Genomic DNA, 16762 nt, shown 5'->3' on the forward strand with positions numbered 1-16762 from the left:
CCCCAATTCACAGCTGGTTTGTGAAGGTCATGAAACCCAGGAGGCCGACTTCCTTTCTGCTGTTTTGTTGCTGTCGTTATTTTGGAAACGTTTTTTAAAATTTGTATTGTGGTAACATATCTACAACATAACACTTCCCATTTTAACGGCTTACTGTATACAGTTCAGTGGTGTTCCTTCCATTCTCGACACCGTGTGACCGTCACCACCGTGTGTGATGATGTTGTTATGAAGGAACCCATTTCCACGGCTGTCATGCCCCAGGCTGGGTTCACAGTGATGAGCTCTGGGAGTAACTTCACACTCTAGACTTTCTGGTTGCCAACTATGTAGGAGGCATTTTTAGAGGTGACTTTGTTTTCCCGGAAGACAAACCCTCCGGCTCTGCTGTATGAGGCAGACAGCAACTACAAACCATTTGAATGAAGATACACCATTTACTGACCACCACAGACCAAGTGCTAAGTCAATATTGGTCCATTCAATCCTATAGCACTCCTACGTGTCTGATACCAAGACCCCCATTTTACAGATGAGAAAAACTGAGTCCTAGTTTGGGCACCTTGCCCAAGATCATATAGCTCACCACCTTCGAGAGTATCAAAAGCTCACTGGAGTAAATGCTTGTTTTAGCAGTGCCTTTTACATGAAGTAATGCGTGTAAAAGCTTTTTTCGTAATAGAGCCATATAAACATGCGCTATTAGGATTAGTTTTGTTGGGCTTCTGGCTCCTGGAATTCAGCCTGCCACATTCAGGGAGCCCAGGAAGGGGAGATAATTAAAGCCAAAAGACCCACTAGTCTCTCCTCAAATTCCCTGTCCATTCTGCTGCCCTCTCTAGGGCATCTCCAGGGATACTTCCAAAGAGTTTGTTTCTCAAAGTCGCAAGACTTGGGAGGTCTCGCAACTTTGAGAAACAGCAGCATCAACAACTACCAAAATCAGGGCAGCAGCCTGAACACAAAGAGTTTGAATTTTGAACAAAGGGCTGGGTGAGACCTGAAAGTAAATGCTGACACATCCTCTCTCCAGCTGTGAACCGGGGGTCCGAGGGCTGCGGCAAAGGTCATCTGTCTCCACATCTCTGGGCAGGAAATGCAATTCGATCTTCCAGTGACTGATCACTTTGCAAGATTAATGGAATCGGCTCAAACACGGGTCACTGTTCCGACAACGCAAAAAGCAAATCAAACGCCTCTTCTCCCTTCTCCTCTCCCAAAGCAAAATCAGCTGATTCTGTTTTAAAAGTTCAAAACTTTTCTCCAGGAAATGTGTACTCCTGTGCTTCTTTTGGAGGTGGGTGGGTAAAATCATGCCCTCTGGGGTGAGATCAAAGGTGACCCTTGAAAGTATGGGGACTTTTCTTGGGTTTTCATCTGTCTCTACTTGAACTTTCAAAATAAAGTAAGTGGAAAGGGAACAGTCCTCCCTGAAAGGGTTAACTGCCAGCCCAGCTGCCCGTCCCTTGGGGACTGTCAACCAATGACAGTTTAAAATGATGAAGTAATGCTTGGATTTTGATTTCCATTGGTTAATACCCTTGTCCATCAACCTCAAATTGCCTGTTTTGAAAGAATCTCTGAACTTTTATAACTCTCTTCCTGGCATTAACCCCTTAATTAGCCTACCTGTTGTTATTTCCAGAGAATCTTGCAATCTTCACTCAGGAAAAGAGCCATAAAATGCAGAACTCTAAGATATAAACTTAAGTCTTCTAAAATGGCCAGTGGCTGACACTCGGCTATATATAATTCTGCCCATTTGTCCTTGGGCTGATACTTTAAACTCCTAGGGACCGAGTTTAAAAATTAAAAAGTCACAAAGACTGTTAGAAATATGAGTCATATACATAATCCATATATAACCCTCTCAAAATTTTCTCCCCTCACCAGATGTAAAAATAATGGTTTGCTGCTCCCAAGCTTTTTTTTTTTAAGAATAGATATGTGAATATGTACCCAAATATAGTTTATTTTTTTAAAACATAAATGGGATCATAATATGAAAGTTATCCTGTGACATGTTTTTTCTCTGACCAGTAATCTATCTTGAGGTTTTTTTCCTTATTACTAAAGTCAAGATTGTCCTTATCCTTAAAAAATATTTTAGAATGAGGTAATTCTACAGACAGTATGGTCGTATATGGAAAGATCTACAAGATCATGTTCAGTGAAAAAGTGAGGCGCAGCACATTGTGTACTATTTGTGTCAAACAATAAAAGAAAATACCTGTCGAAGTTTGTAAATATGCCCAAGGGACTGCTAGAGGTGGGTTTTGGGGAGATGTGTTCAGAGGGGAGTATCTGGGAGAGAAAGATTTTAAAGAATTTTAAGACAATTCTTTTTGTGTGGACTTTTTTGTAAATAAAAAAGAATGTATAAAATGTCTCAGAGCAGTTGAAAGAAATCCATCGAGGCATCTACCACCTGGATTAACACCAAGTCACTAGTCCCTCTACCCTGATGACATTCCCTTTCCTTCTCCCCAGAATTAACTTTTCCTGCATTGTGTTAATTGTACCCCTGCTTTTATTGATTCTTTACCATGTTTATAGCTATATTTAAACAATTTAGTTTTGCCTCATTTTGAACTTTATTGGGTAAAAAAAAAAAAATGAATACAATGAACCCCCCCCATGGCTCCTTTGTCTGTTTGCTTCTTGTCAATTGTTTTTTCTTTAGGAGGCACCAGGAACCGAACCCAGGACCTCCCATGTGGGAGGCCAGTGCTCAACTGCTTAAGCCACATCCACTCCCCCGTGAGATTCATTTTTGAGTAGGTAATAAACATCTGTGTGGTACAAAATTTAAAAGGCACCACAGCATGTACAATGAAATGAAGTCGGTAAGATTAAAAAATCAGGCAACACTAATTAATGTCAAAGAAGGTACTGTGCTAATAATAAGGGGGTATGTAAAAAATATACCAAATGTACCCTATAGGGTAATAGTGGTACTAGTCTGATGATGTTCTCTCATAATCTGTAACAGATGTTCCACAACAAAGTAAGGTGTTGGTGGAGGGCTGTGGGATGAGAATTCTGCATGTTGCACATGCTTGTTTTGTAAGTTCACAGCATCTCTAATAAAAAAACATATATATTAAAGAAAATCAGGAGGGAGCTAGAGTAGTTCAGTGGTTGGGCATTGGCTTCCCCCATACAAGGTCCTGGGTTCAATCCCTGCCCCAGTACCTAAAAAAAAAAAAAATTAATTAAAAAAAAAAAATCAAACAACACTAATGAATACATGTGGTCAAAATTCAAACATTACCAAAGAATAGGTTTTCTTTTTTCCTTCTTCCTTTTGTCCATTCCCTCCCCACCCTTTTACATTTCTTTCCAAATAAATTCTCCGCCTATAAAAATACACATATTTGGGATATCCCTTTTGCTTTACATAAGCGGTCAGCACAATATTGTATTAACATTCTGCACCTTTTTTAAAAATTCAAGGATATTATAAAATCATTCCACATCAATATAGTTACCCTGTTCTTTTTAATAATTCAATAGCACTTCATTGGGCAGACAGACGGTTCAAGAATTAATTAGTTCCCCAACTTTTAGATCATTTTCTAACTTCTATTGCAAACTGGGTTACAATGGATTGTATTTTATGCTTGAATCTGTCACTAGGATATATTTTTGTAAGTGGTTACCCTTTTCTAAGGCTCCCTGCCCCATAATCAATTACCTGGCCTTGAGAAGTTTATTTGTAAGATCTGGAAAGGTGGGACAATCTGATATCCAGCTGGCATCCCCAAGCACCTTCACAGAGCCATGTGGGTGGCCTGATGCTCAGAGCCCATGGCTTCCAGGCTACCACTCCAGATGGCCTCTTCTGGGAAACCTTTGCTGAAATCCTGGATTTTCCCCAACCCAACCTTGTCATTCCAATATTTATTTTTTCCAGGACCCTTCACTCATTCCATAAATGTTCTGCAGGGTTGATTATAGGGATCTAGCACCACGACAGATCTTGAGGTCTGATTTTGTCTAATTTTGAACCTATAGTCTAATAGGTAAGTTAAGACAAATTCTGGAAAATGCTCTAGGGTTGTGCTACACAATAAAGTAGACATTCAGCAACATAAAGCTATCTAAAATTTAATTAAAATTTAAAATTCAGTTCCTTAGGCCCATGACCTACATTTCGAGCTCAATAATCTCATGTGGCAAACAGTGTGGATATGGACTATTTCCACCATCAAGTTCAATGAGTCCGCCCTGCAGGAAGGCACAGCATAGTGATACTGAAATCCTGTGGGCCCTGATTTCCCACTCACCTTGGATTCAAATCCTGCCTGTTATTTCATACCAGTGAAGTTTGTACCAGTAACTTGACCTTTCTTTGTGCCTCAGCTATAAAAGTAAGGAATTACAGCCCCTCCCACCTGGAGCTTTGGCCAAGATTCAGAGAACAAATGTGAGGTGCTTTGCCCAAAGACTGGTTCAGAGTAAGCGCTCAGAATTCAGGAGCAGAAACAAATGGACTACACTAATGCAAGGCGTTAATAGGGCGGTATATGGGAGCTCTGTATGTATTTTCAACATGATTTTTCTGTAAACCTATAACGTCTCTAATAAAAAAAAATCAGGCGCTATTGTAACGACATATGTGTATGGGAACAGTTTCAGTTTCCAACAATTCAAAAAAACCATTCTGGACTCCAAGCTCCCTTGGAAAGCCTTTGGTCCGCTTCCAGCCCAGCCCGGAAGTTCGTCTACCACAGGAGCTGTTTCTCCTATCTTTTTCCTCTCCTCCGTCTTGGGGCACAGAGCTGCTCAATCGACCTTTGATGAATGAAGAAATGAATGAATGGGGGAAACACAGGCAGGGTTTGACTGGGCCTTTTGTATGACTGCACAGGAGCATCCGGAAGTCATTATTATGATGTTTCGAATTAACTGGCTTATGGAACAGTCCGGGTGTCTTTCTCCTGCAGGAAGAAGTACACCTCTGGGATCAGCACCTCAGGCTTCGCTCCCCTCGCTCACCTACTTTCTGCTCCCCAAGGACAATTAGCCAAGGCAGTGGGCTAAAGGGTCTTGGCCCTTCCCCCTTTGGCCCCAAATAACCTCCCCCCACCTTCAAGCAGATGCTTGGAATTCTTTCTCCTGGAGGACAAAGCCTTTCATCTGCCAATTAGGGAAAATGCATTTAGGGAAAATGCAAATATCGCTGGAGAAGGAGATCCATCATGGCCCAACACTTACAGAGTGACCACTTAGGAGGGGGCGTCAAAGGGGAACAAACCCCCAGCGGGCCCATTCTCCCCCGTTGGCGGTTTCCGGGCGGTTGGTTAAGGGAGGGGATGAAATTGGGTGATACGCAACCCTTTCCCACTGTGACAGGCCAGGAATCCCCCGGGAAGGTGATGGATGGACCTAACTTTTTTTTTTTTACATTAAGGTGACTGCCAGCGGGTCTTTCCAGCTTTTGGGACACCTTGAGGCCATATGGGGAGAGAGAAGGGTCTCTGGGTGTAAAGGAGGAATTAGGAAGATGAAGTGTCCTTTCTGCACAGCTTTGCTTTATTCTCCATAACTCACTTTTCACAGTCTCCTTGGAACACGGTTATTTCATTATGTGGGAGTAGCGAAGACCTTCTATGCCAGAAAAACAGGTGATGGGGTGCCAGGCTTGAGCTGGAGCCCCAGCAGCCCTGTTAACAAGCCGTGCAATCTCGGGTGAGCTGTGTTGGCCCAGGCGGCTTTCTCATTTGCAAAATGCAGGATAATAGTAATACTTCCCTTCCAGGGTTATTGTGAGCAAGTGAAGCTCCGAAAAGGAGGTCCCTGGCTCTCCCCTTCCGTCTCGCACTGAGCAAGGCAGGACTGGCCGCTCCAGGTGGTGCCAATGCGGCGGATTTCAATTTGGAAACAAATTTTGAAGTTTGCCAGCCTCGAGCCGACCTCAAGATTTTAGAGCGTGTGGACTTGTATTAAAACAAACTTCAAAGAGCAGCCTCTGGGGGCGGGTGGGAAAGAATTACGGAAAGACGTGACAGGAAACTTTAAGGTGAGCGAGGAGGAAGCTGTCTCGGAGGGTTGACTAGTACGAGGCTGAGTTCACAGACGATCTGCTGTGGGCGAGCCACTTCCTCCCACATATCTGCCTGATCAATACGGAGGCAGAGCCATTACCCAGATTCATAACTTCCCCGAGCCTCAGTTTCCTCATCTGCAAAACGACCATCTCCTATGGCCCCAAGGGTTGAGGGAATAAAAATTAATGCATAGTTGTTTTTTTTTTTTTTTTGCAAAGCCTGCTATGACCATGTGGCCCTGGCGTGTCACCCAGCCGTGATCTTCTCCACCCCACTGAGACCAGGCCTACCAGGATGCCCAGGTAGAGCTAGACCAGTCTTTTTCTCAGTCAACTTGAAAGTTTATTCACAAAGGAAGACTAGGACAACACACTTAGATGCCAGTGCTGGGAATGGGCACCAGTGCTAGAGATTTGGCTAGGGATGCGTGCTCGTTCTAATCAGAGACAATCGCATATGTATAGAGGGTGCCAACACCTCAGCCAAGAAGCCCTCTAGATTTAATCAAGAGGTGCCTACAGTTCCCCAAGCCCCCTCCCAAGGTGCACCACGCACTTTTCCACCGACTTATCTCCTAAATGGCCTTTAGGGGCTTACCCTTCGCTCTTTGCAGCCGCGTTAGGAGGCGCCAGATGCGATTCTCTCCTTATTTCCCTCCTGAGCATCTATTTCCTCTTCTTGGCGAGCGCAGGGACCTTTAAAAAATGTTCGACTTCTGCTCCAGGGCTCGTTGCCTAGGAAAGGACTCCACCGAGGCCGGCAGAGTGAATGAATGAAAGCAATGTCTTCGGGTCAACTCAGGTCTGAAAAGGCCCGGGGCTGGCTGTGTACCCCACACGGTGGGTGTGGGGTGGGGGGAATGTTTCCATGTCTTGAGTCCCGGGCGTTTAAGAATTCTGCACTCCAAACAGTTATGGGCTGCGCTCCTTTCCTGGAGTCCCAAAGTGCCTCCTCCATATGGCAGGTCCGCTCACGGAGGTCTGGAGAGGCTGAGCCTCCGCCCCGAATTTCGGCCACAAGACTATGCAGCAACAAGGCAAAAAACAAAAATAAAAACAAAAAATCCCCAACCATTAGATATTCAAAAAGCTGTGAGTTTGGGTCGGTCACGTAGGTAATGGGGTGGGGCGGGGAAGGAAGAGGAAAACGGATAGCCCGAGGGGGCCCTGGGCCCCGGAGGCAGGGATTAAAACGCGGCGGGGGTGGAGTGGGGGGTGGGGAGTCATTTTTGAGGGTGCCAGGCCCCGGGGATTTTAATGCCCGCAGCCTCGGCTTGCATTTCCGCGCCTCCCGCTGAGAAGAGCCGTGCAAATCTGCACCTCCCTCCCCCCCCCCCTCCCCGCCCCACGGTCTCCGGGATGCCCCCGCCGCCGGCAACTCAGCCCTCCAAAAGTCAGCTCTGCACACTACTCCCGGGCGGCGGCGGCGCCTGCGTGCAGAGGCGCACTCGTGACCCAACAACAAAACAGCGATGCCAGGGCGCTAACGGCGCTCGGTGCCTCCCGGGCTCCTTCCCCCCAACACCTCCTCGGGCCGCCGCCCCCTTCCCCCCCCATCCCGGGCCGAGCACCCCCACCCACCCCAACTAGCCCGGCCGCGGGCTCCGAGCGGGATCGGCAACAATGTTTACGTTCCGGGGATTATGACGTCGACGCCTCCCCCCCCCCAACTGCTGAAAATGGTTTCCTAGGACTTTGCAAACGGATCTGGCCAAGTGTTGGTGCAGAACTTTGTAGATCTCGGCTCTGGCTTGCTTTATTTATTTATTTTTGGGTTTGTTTTCTTTGGTCTCCCCTCCTTCCCCCCTCGGCCAAAATGCTGGGGGCAGGAGTGTTGACAATTAATTGGTGAACTCTCCTAAAAAAAATGGAGGCAGAGAAAGACTCTGGAAGAAGATTGGTGTGTAGCTTTTTTTTTTTTTTTTCCAAAATCTGTATCTGGTAAATGATAGATATGATTTTTATTTTTGTTTCCTGCTGCCTTTTCTTTCCTTTTCTGTATTTTGCAAGAGGACCGGAAAAAAATATAATAAATTGCATGCAAAAGGAAGCAAGCAGCTTACTCCTCCAGTCCCTTGTGAGGCTCAGAGTCTCAGACACTTAAGTGGGGAGGTGGTGGCGGGGAAAGGCGTGGAGGGGGGCCGAGCGGGCCCGGGGTTCGCCCGGAATCTGGGGAACTGCGGGGCCGGGCGCTGGGCGGTGGAGGGAGGAGGAAGGGGGATGCGGGGAGTGGTGGGGGAGTCGCCTTAGGAAGTGAGTGTGCGCGAGCGCTTGTGGGGAGATGAGGCAGCTGCTGGTGCGTTTTGGGGTCTCCGATGGGAGCTTTGTGGCGGGCCGGCTGCCTCTCCCCCTCCCAAGCCCCGACTCCCCTCCCTCCTTCCTGCACTGGCGGTCGGTCGGCGGGGGCGGCGGGGGTCTCAACCCTTCCATTGCAGCTTTCCTGCTTCCCCGGTAGCTCGGGGACGGCTCGAGCCTTAGAAATGCCGCCGGCCCCTGGTTCCGGCTTCCCGGCGCTGCCGCCGCCGCCGCCGCCGCCGCCACCAGGGCTGCAGTTACCGCCGAGCCGGGCGCTGCAGCGGCTCCTCCCGGGCCTACATATACCCCGTCAGCCCGCGCCCGGAGCCCCCTTCCCGGCTTACATAACCGCGCTCCCGGCCTTGTGGGCAAAGCCCAGCACGTCTCGGGGTGGGCCGCGAGGGAGAGGCCCCCCCAGATGTCTCTTCCATGGCCTCCAAAGATGCAGGAGAGGAGTGCTCGGTGAAGGGCGCTGCCGGACCCTGGGGGTGCGGGCCCTTCTCGTTATCCCGATTTTCAGCATCTTTGGCGTTTGCGCAAAGTTGCTCGGGTCGCAGGGGTGGGGTGCAGGGCGCGCGGCTCCTGCACCTGTTCGTGCTGGGCCCAAGGTGAGGGGCGACCCTCGGGTTCCCCAGTAATGTCCCGGGGTCTCTGGTTTGGGTCCCCGCAGCGCCCGATCGACCGCCAGAGATACGACGAGAACGAGGACTTGTCGGACGTGGAGGAGATCGTCAGCGTCCGCGGCTTCAGCCTGGAGGAGAAGCTGCGCAGCCAGCTGTACCAGGGGGACTTCGTGCACGCCATGGAGGGCAAAGGTGAGGGCGTCCCCTCCCCGGGCCGCCCCCCGCGCCGCGGGCCGCGCGCACGTGGGGAGGGAGCTGCCGGTGGCTGGGTTCGTATTTCGCGCCCGCGTCCCCCATTCCAGGGGATCCGGTGACGAAACGAGGCCGAGCACTGGGGGGGTGGGGTGGGGTGGCGAGGGGGGAGGGCAGGCGGGAACGGGGGCCGGGCGTGGGCCTAGGCCCGGCTGGCGCCCACCCCAGCAGCCCCAGGGTGGGCAGAGCCAGGGGGTCGGCGGACTGGGGGACCTGGGGACGGACGGACGGACGGACGCGCGGACCAGGGAAGGCGGGAGCGCCGCGTCCTCCCCCACCCCGAGCCGGCCGCGCTCCCTGTTCCGGGTGCTACCTGAGGTACCGCCGCCTGACAGGAGTAGGGGCTCGGGGTGCCCCTCGGGGGAACGGAGTAAGGCCCCCTGAGGCCTGAAGCTTCCCGAATCCCGTGCCATCGTTGATTCTGCCAGTTAGGAGCCAGCACTGGGGGCGCCGGGGATTTGATGGGTCACGCCCCCCAGACCTGTGGCCTGCAGGGCCCCATCCCCTCAAGCCCTCTGTTAGATTGGAGCAGGGCCTGAGTGAGCTCGGAGTTATTGGGGTGAGCCCCCCCACCTAAGCCTGAGGCCTGGAGTCTCAAGGAGTGACATGGAGTGATGCCCGCCTCCCTCATAAGGCTATATCCATGTCCACTGGCAGTTTGAAGTGAAGATTTAGGGCAGCCTTGGGGGAATCTGCGTCCCTTCCCAGGCCTGAGACTTTGAGAGCTGTCCCCCTTTTTGGCCCTGCCGGTTTAGAGCAGTTGGGGGAGCCTCTGGGGTTTTGAAGTGCTCCCCCAGCCTGAGGCCGTCAGGGCCTGGGTTTCTTCCTGGCCCTGGCAGTGGGAGGGCGGGATGCTCCAGGGCCCAGGCCCTCCCTTGCCGCCGCCTGGGGGCCACGGTGGCCCCGCTCGCCAGGAACCCAACACTGCCTGTGGGGTCAGAGTTTTGGAGATGCCCCTGCCTACCCGGGCATCTTCCTATACTTTTGAGGTGTGTAGGTTCATTTTTTTTTTTTTTTTACCTCAGAGTTTTGAGTTTCCTTTACCGTTTGCATTTTGTTTATCCTCCCTCCCTTAGAAAATCCTTCCATCCCTCAGTGAGCTGATAAGTGGGAAGTACCTCCCTCCTCTGGTTCCGGTCGAGTGGCTGGAGCTGAGGGGTTAGCCCCAAGAAGAGACTATCCCAGCTTTGCATTTTTGAAGTTTCTCTTTTGTGCCCATTGCCTCCTGGGGCGCTTGTGCTTCTGAGGTGGGGGGTAGCTGTGGAGGGAGGGAAGAAGAAATTTCTTCAGCTGGTAGGTTCCTGGCGGGCTACACATGGTGGCCGGCCTTAATTTCCTTAGCATTAATGGGATTTTAGTTCCTCTCCCTTCTCTGTGCACTTTTCAGAGCTCTGTGGCAGATCCTAAGAGAAAACAATGTGCAAACTCTTCCTAGTCATTCGTGAGGAATTCTTAGTCCTGGGTCTCTAGAACTGTTTTTTCAGGCTCATTTGAGGAAGTTGAAGCTGTCCTGAAGCGCCTGACCGCAGGCTATGGAGTGGGGAAGGTATTTCAGCAATGGAGCTCGAAAGGGTATCCTTAATTCTGCTCCTTTCGAAGGAGACGGCCCTGGGGTTTTGCGAGTTAATTCAGAACTGGTCGCAGAACTCGAGGGTGGAGCTGAGAGACCCAAACAGCCCTTAGCCTGGATTCAAAATAGAAGCTTCTTAAACTTCTCTTCCTTTAAATCCTTAGGAATCCCCATTCAATGTGAGCCCCTGGGGATCAGAGCTGCTGAGGTCAGGGCTTTCCCCGGCTCTGGGTTTTGTTCTTTCCCTCTCTTGTGAGCCGAGCTGCCTTAGCCTCCTCCCCCAAGGCTGCCCTGGTGAACTGTTTCCCTGGGGCTAGGGAAACAGTGGGCTCCCTTCTGGTGGCCAGGGAAGGCCTGTGCCCTCGTGGGGTTGATTTAGTTACAAGATGTCTTTGGGGACGTGAGGATTTAGCTCAGCGTCACTCAGCTCTCTGTCAGGGATGCGGCTGGGTCAGATTACCTGGCTTCGGAACTGGGGGAGGAAAGAAATTAAGACTGCCTTCATTCTCCAGGGCTTTGGCAGCGGGGGTGTTGGGGGGGCTATACTCGACAGACCCCAGAACGGCCAACCACCCTGTGGATTTTCTTAGGCCTTCCGAGCGCCTTTTGCACCACCTTCACCTAGGGAGCATCCCACCCCATTCTCCAGTTGAAACAACTATTGTGCTGGCTACGGGAGAATTTCCCCATTGAAGACCACAGAGCTTTGCCTGGTTCCCTAGTTATTTTGGCACCAAATACACAGTTTCCAGGGAAACCGGCTCCCTTCCCCTCTCCTCCACTAGGCAGGATATCACAATGAGATCTTCACTGATACTAAGTCTAGTTCCAGTCGGCCCTCCTCCCAGCCTCTCCCGGGCTTCCGATCCCCCAGCTGGCATTCTTCAGTTTTGCAGCCCCTTTGCTTCCTGAGCCCAGCCTGGGATGAGTTTCTCGGTCCGTCCTTCTTTCTGGGCAAGAGCCCTGGCTGCTTCTGTGCAGAGCTCTTTCACGGGACTCCTTCAGCAGCCCTCGCCAGCCTTGGGCTGTTCATTGAAGAGTTCTGACCCGTGGGGCATGCCGGGAGTAAGTGACTGGGTAGGCAGAGGACTGTTTGGTGGCGAGGCTTCGTGGCTTCTCCTGGGCTTTGCCTAATCCTTTTCCAGGGAGATTTGGCCATAGAGCTTGTACTTGCGTCAAGGACCATCCTTGCCCCTGCGTCATGTTTTCTTCCCCCACCCAACTGCTTGTGGTTCATTTGCCCCTCTGTGACTTAACCAATTTGCTTTCATTCAAATGTCCAAGCAGATTTCAACTATGAGTACGTGCAGAGAGAAGCTCTCAGAGTTCCCCTGATATTCCGCGAAAAGGATGGACTGGGAATTAAGTAAGTCGAGGCAACTAATCACGTCTCTCCCTTCTCTCCCTCCCTAACCCGGTATATGGCTTGGGATGGATTTCTCCCACTTTTCCCCACCTCTTATCACTGAGAAGGATCTTTCTTCAGTTATCTGGGAAAAGCATCTCCTTGCTCTAGACTGGGTTTTTTTGACAAAGGGGAAAAAACTCCCCAAGGATTGGTGCATTTCCAGAGAGTTTGGGCAAAGGGCACACAGAACTTTAAGCAGTGCTGACTCCACCCCCAACCCACCTCCAGTTATGTGTACCCCCTTACTAAAGGGAACGGTGGCCCCCCGCCTTAGGTACTCTTTTTCTCAGACTCTCCCTGGGTGGGAAATCCTTCCCTCCTGCACAGGGTGTGATTCCTGGGGTTTTAGGCCTGTGCCTCTCCTTTCTCTGCCTGCCTCTCCACCACCTCCAGTTTACATTCTCCCACATTGAGATCTCTCAGAGCTCCAGGTGGAAAAACAGGTTTCCGCCCTGGGCAGGGGATAGGGGAGGAGGCCGAGGGTGGCATTCCAGGCTGCCTCTTTTCTCCAGCATCTCCTGCTGGGTTGGCTCAGGGCTTGCCTTCCCATGTGGATTAAAAGGAAATGGCACCACAGTCAGTGGAGCCAGTGTGAACAGATCCTGGAATGGGTCTCATGTGTGTCCTTTTTTTCTCTCCAACTTAAAGTGCCTTCCCCACTCCCCACCCCCCATGCAGCTGCTCATGGAGAGTAGTTTCTATAGGGAGAGAGAAATACACAGTGAGGCTGCGCATCTTAAAAGAAAGCAGGTGTCTGAATGCCCAGCTCCTGGCCCTCACCCTTGACCTTCCGTCTTCCCCAGAAAAGTGGGTGGCCAGTGGATCTCAGGCTACCTTCCGTAGCAGTGCGGGGTTCAGGTATGGGGGAGAGCGAGGGGGTTTGGTTTGCCTCTTGGGGTGGGGAAGGGCTTGTGACCTTCCCTGGAGGCGCTGATTGGTCTTCTGGCTTGCTCTGGATGATTTCACTTTGGGTTTCTGGACTGAGAACAAGGGAAGGAACTGTCTTGCAAAAACTGCATCCTCCTGTCCCCAGGATAGGATCTAGCCCCTTGTTTCTGGCTTCCCACCAAAAATCTGTGTGCTGTCTTTTTCCAGGATGCCTGACCCTGATTTCACAGTCCGAGATGTCAAACTCCTAGTGGGTAAGTTGCCTGCCCTGCATGCAGCTCAGAGCTGCTGAAGTAGGGAGGAGGTGAAGGGAAGGGGAAAAAAGCCATCACCACCTGCCTGTTTAGTCTTTTAACTGCCTCTGAAAAGAAACAGCCCCTGTGGGAGGAGGGAGGAGCAGGTGTTAGCTGCAGCCGTCTCATTCTGGAGAACATGTCAGATTGCAAAGTCACAAGAAGCTGTATTTTAGAGGGTGTTTCCCAGCACCTGGTTTTATGGAACCAGTTTGGACCCCGGCCTCCTGCTTGGGTGTCAGCAAAGCAATCTGAGATCCCTCCTTTGCGTTTGTTTGTGGGTTGCTCAGTAAACTCTAAAAGACGCCCAGGCCTTGGGTGGAAGGGAGCGTTCCTTCCGCCGCCTCAGCGTTTCCCGCAGGCCTAGGGCAGGGCTTACCACGGAGGGTCTCGCGTGTGCCCCTTGACTCTCCTAGCACCCGTGGCGAGTGCGGCTGATGACTGGCACTCTGGACTGTTGGCCAGGTAGCAGGTGGCATTGCAGTTGTCGCTGGAAGTCCTTCCATAAATCTGTGTTTTCCAGAAGTGCTTTTCAAGTAGCTCCCACATGGTGGGCACGTTCAGAGCTGAAAACATAAACCTGACAGACAAGGTCCCTGCTGTCTTGGTCAGAGTCAGGCCTGAAGAAATAAACAAACTTTAAAAAAGAGATAAAGAAATAGTGATAAAGGCAATGACAGAACAAAGCAGGGTAATGGGATGGAGGACCATGGACTCTATTTTAGATGGGTGGGCTTCTCGGAGGAGAGGGCATTCCAGGAAGAGGGACTGGTAAGGGCAAAGGCTGCGAGGTGGGGGTGAACTTGGTGTGCTGGGGAACGGAGTGAGGAGGGGCGGGAGAGGCCGACAGGGCCGGGTCATGTCTGTCTTGTTGGCGGCGGTGGGGAACTGGGTTTGATCCTTATTGCGACGGGCAGCCGTTGTGGAGGGTTAAGCAGGGGCTGGGGAGGTGGTGATGGGATCTGATTATTTTGGCAGGATGGGGGGAGTTAATACGAGGTTTTATGTATTGAGATAATACATGTTGTAACATTTACCGTGTTCTTCCTTTTCAAGTGTACAGTTCAGTGGTTTTTAATATATTCACAGTGTTGTGGAACCGTCACCACTGTATAATTCTAGAATATTTTTATCACCCCAAAAAGAAACCTCAACTTGTCACAACATGGACGAACCTTGAAGACATCTTGTTGACTGAAATCAGCCAACACAAAAGTACACAGATACTGTATGGTAGCACGCACGTGATTAGCAAATTCACAGAGACAGAGCGAAATTACAGGGTACTAGGGGCTGGGGGGACAGGGAGTATGGAGAGTTATTGCTTAATAGGAACACAGTTTCTATTTTGGGTGATGAAAAAGTTTTAGTAATGGATGGTGGTGACAGTAGCACAATATTGTGAATGTAATTAATGTCACTGTATTTTACACATGGAAGTAGTTAAAATGGGAAATTTCACATTGTACAAATGTTTCCACAATAAAAACTAAAACCAACAAAGAAACCCCACACCTCCCAACTCTCCCTTCCCCTCAGTCCCTGGCAACCACTAATCCACTTTCTAGGTTTGCCTGTTTTGGATATTTCATATGAATGGATCCATACAACAAGTGGGATGATGTGTCTTTTAAATCAGGTCTTGGCATAGGCAGTTCAATGTTGGTGTCGGACAACCCGGTTGGAGGTCCAGTTATCTAACCTGTCCAAGTCTCAGTTTCCTCATATGCAAAATGGAGGTAATAACAGTCTGCTTGAAGAAGACGGATTATCTAAGAGAATGAATTTAAGGAATGCTGAGTGTTGTGTGGGAGATGAATGCTCCATAATTAGTCCCATTAGTATTTATTGTAAAGGCAGGATATGGACCTGAGGAGAGTCTCTTTAGGAGCAGGGATTAGGGCCTGATTCTCAACTCAGGTGACATCACAACCTCTATACCTGCAGCTTTCCTGAAATAAAAGGAAGGGCACACGTTGTCTGCAGGGCCCCATGAGAAACTTTCAAGTCTTTTGTGGTCCTCTTATGCTTTGTTGTGTTCAGGCTGCCCCTTCTATTCCTCGAGTCTAATTCTTCTCATCGTGGAGACAAGGAGATCCAATTTGACAGTCTCTGATGTCCTTGCCAGCTCTTGAAAAGTCCAGGACAGTAATACCTGCCCCATATCTCCCTCGGTATTTCCATAACCATCAAATGGAATGATGACTACTGAAGGCTTTGTGGCCGTTTAGCATGCTCTGAAAATGTGAGGGGAGCCTGCGGTTGCAGTTAGCATGGGGCATTATGATGTCCGTTTTCGGCTCTGAGAGTATCTACAAGCTTCCAGAGGGTGATGAGGAGGCCTATTTGTCAGAAGGGACACAGGCAAATGCAGCGGAAGCTGGCCTGAGCAAAGCTGGCCGATGCAGCAGGTTTAGGGTGTAACCTCCATACTAGACGGCAGTGCTGCAAGGTGACCTTGAGAAGCTGACTGTTTTGTCCTGATCTCCGCTTCTGCTTCCTCTTTCTGCCATGTACTCTGGTGGGCTTCTCCTAGGGGTTGGCAAACCTGACCAGCAGCTCTAGGCTTCCATCAGCTTAAGGCCCCCCTCCACACCCCCAGTAGGTCCATCAAAAGGCCCTGGATTGGGAAGTGGATGTGGCTCAAGTGATAGAGCTTCCGTCTACCATATGGGAGGATCTGGGTTCGATCCCTGGGGCCTCCTGGTGAAAAAGAAGAAGAGAAACATGCCTGCACAGCAAGCCAGTGCCCGCATGAGTGCCCACGTGGTGAGCCAGTGCCCGCTTGAGTGCCCGCGTGGTGAGCCAGTGCCCGCATGAGTGCCTGCGTGCTGAGCCAGTGCCCGTGAAACAAGTGAGTCACGCAGCAAGATGAAGATGCATCAAAAGAGAGACAAGGAGGGGGGAAATGGACTTGGCCCAGTGGATAGGGTGTCCGTCTACCACATGGGAGGTCAGTGGTTCAAACCCCGGGCCTCCTTGACCTGTGTGGAGCTGGCCCATATGCAGCGCTGATGAGTACAAGGAGCGCCCTGCCACCTAGCGTGAAAGAAGTTCAGTGTGCCCAAGAATGGTGCCACACACATGGAGAGTTGATGCAGCAAGATGACGCAACAAAAAGAAACACAGATTCCCGTGCCGCTGACAACAGAAGCGGACAAAAAGAATATGCAGCAAATGGACACAGAGAACAGACAATGGGGAAGGAGGGGAAAAGGGAGAGAAATAAATAAAATAAATCTTAAAAAAAAAAAGAGAGACAAGGGGGAAGCAGATTTGGCTGAACTGATAGAGAGTCCGCCTACCATATGGGATGTTCAGGGTTCAAACCCCGGGCCTCCTGGTCCGTGTGATGAGCTGGCCCACGCGCAGTGCTGCTGC

The 16762-nt window shown here is 50.4% G+C and overlaps 1 protein-coding gene and 1 long non-coding RNA gene across 3 annotated transcripts in view; one reads left to right on the forward strand and one right to left on the reverse strand.

The window, feature by feature from the left end:
* Window positions 1–2575: 2575 nt before the first annotated feature.
* On the reverse strand, window positions 2576–7540 carry LOC105745482 (uncharacterized). The gene is made up of 2 exons (XR_002795628.3): window positions 6651–7540; window positions 2576–4943 (listed from the first exon to the last, which is right to left on the reverse strand). It is a non-coding gene; the product is annotated as an uncharacterized lncRNA (long non-coding RNA).
* A 187-nt stretch (window positions 7541–7727) lies between these two features.
* The window catches only part of KDM2B (lysine demethylase 2B), a 142096-nt gene continuing 133061 nt past the window's right edge, over window positions 7728–16762 (forward strand). The window contains exons 1-4 of one of the 2 annotated variants that reach the window (XM_058281345.2): window positions 7728–7952; window positions 9018–9162; window positions 12080–12158; window positions 13296–13342. In XM_058281345.2, coding sequence (XP_058137328.1) covers window positions 7920–7952; window positions 9018–9162; window positions 12080–12158; window positions 13296–13342 — 304 coding nt within the window. In that variant the 5' untranslated portion in view covers window positions 7728–7919. Of the gene's footprint in view, window positions 7953–8270; window positions 8349–9017; window positions 9163–12079; window positions 12159–13295; window positions 13343–16762 lie in introns of those variants that run through there. The other variant, XM_058281346.2, reaches the window with a different exon arrangement.

This window comes from Dasypus novemcinctus, chromosome 19 (genome assembly GCF_030445035.2).
Source record: "Dasypus novemcinctus isolate mDasNov1 chromosome 19, mDasNov1.1.hap2, whole genome shotgun sequence".
In the NCBI taxonomy this organism is placed as follows: domain Eukaryota; kingdom Metazoa; phylum Chordata; class Mammalia; order Cingulata; family Dasypodidae; genus Dasypus; species Dasypus novemcinctus.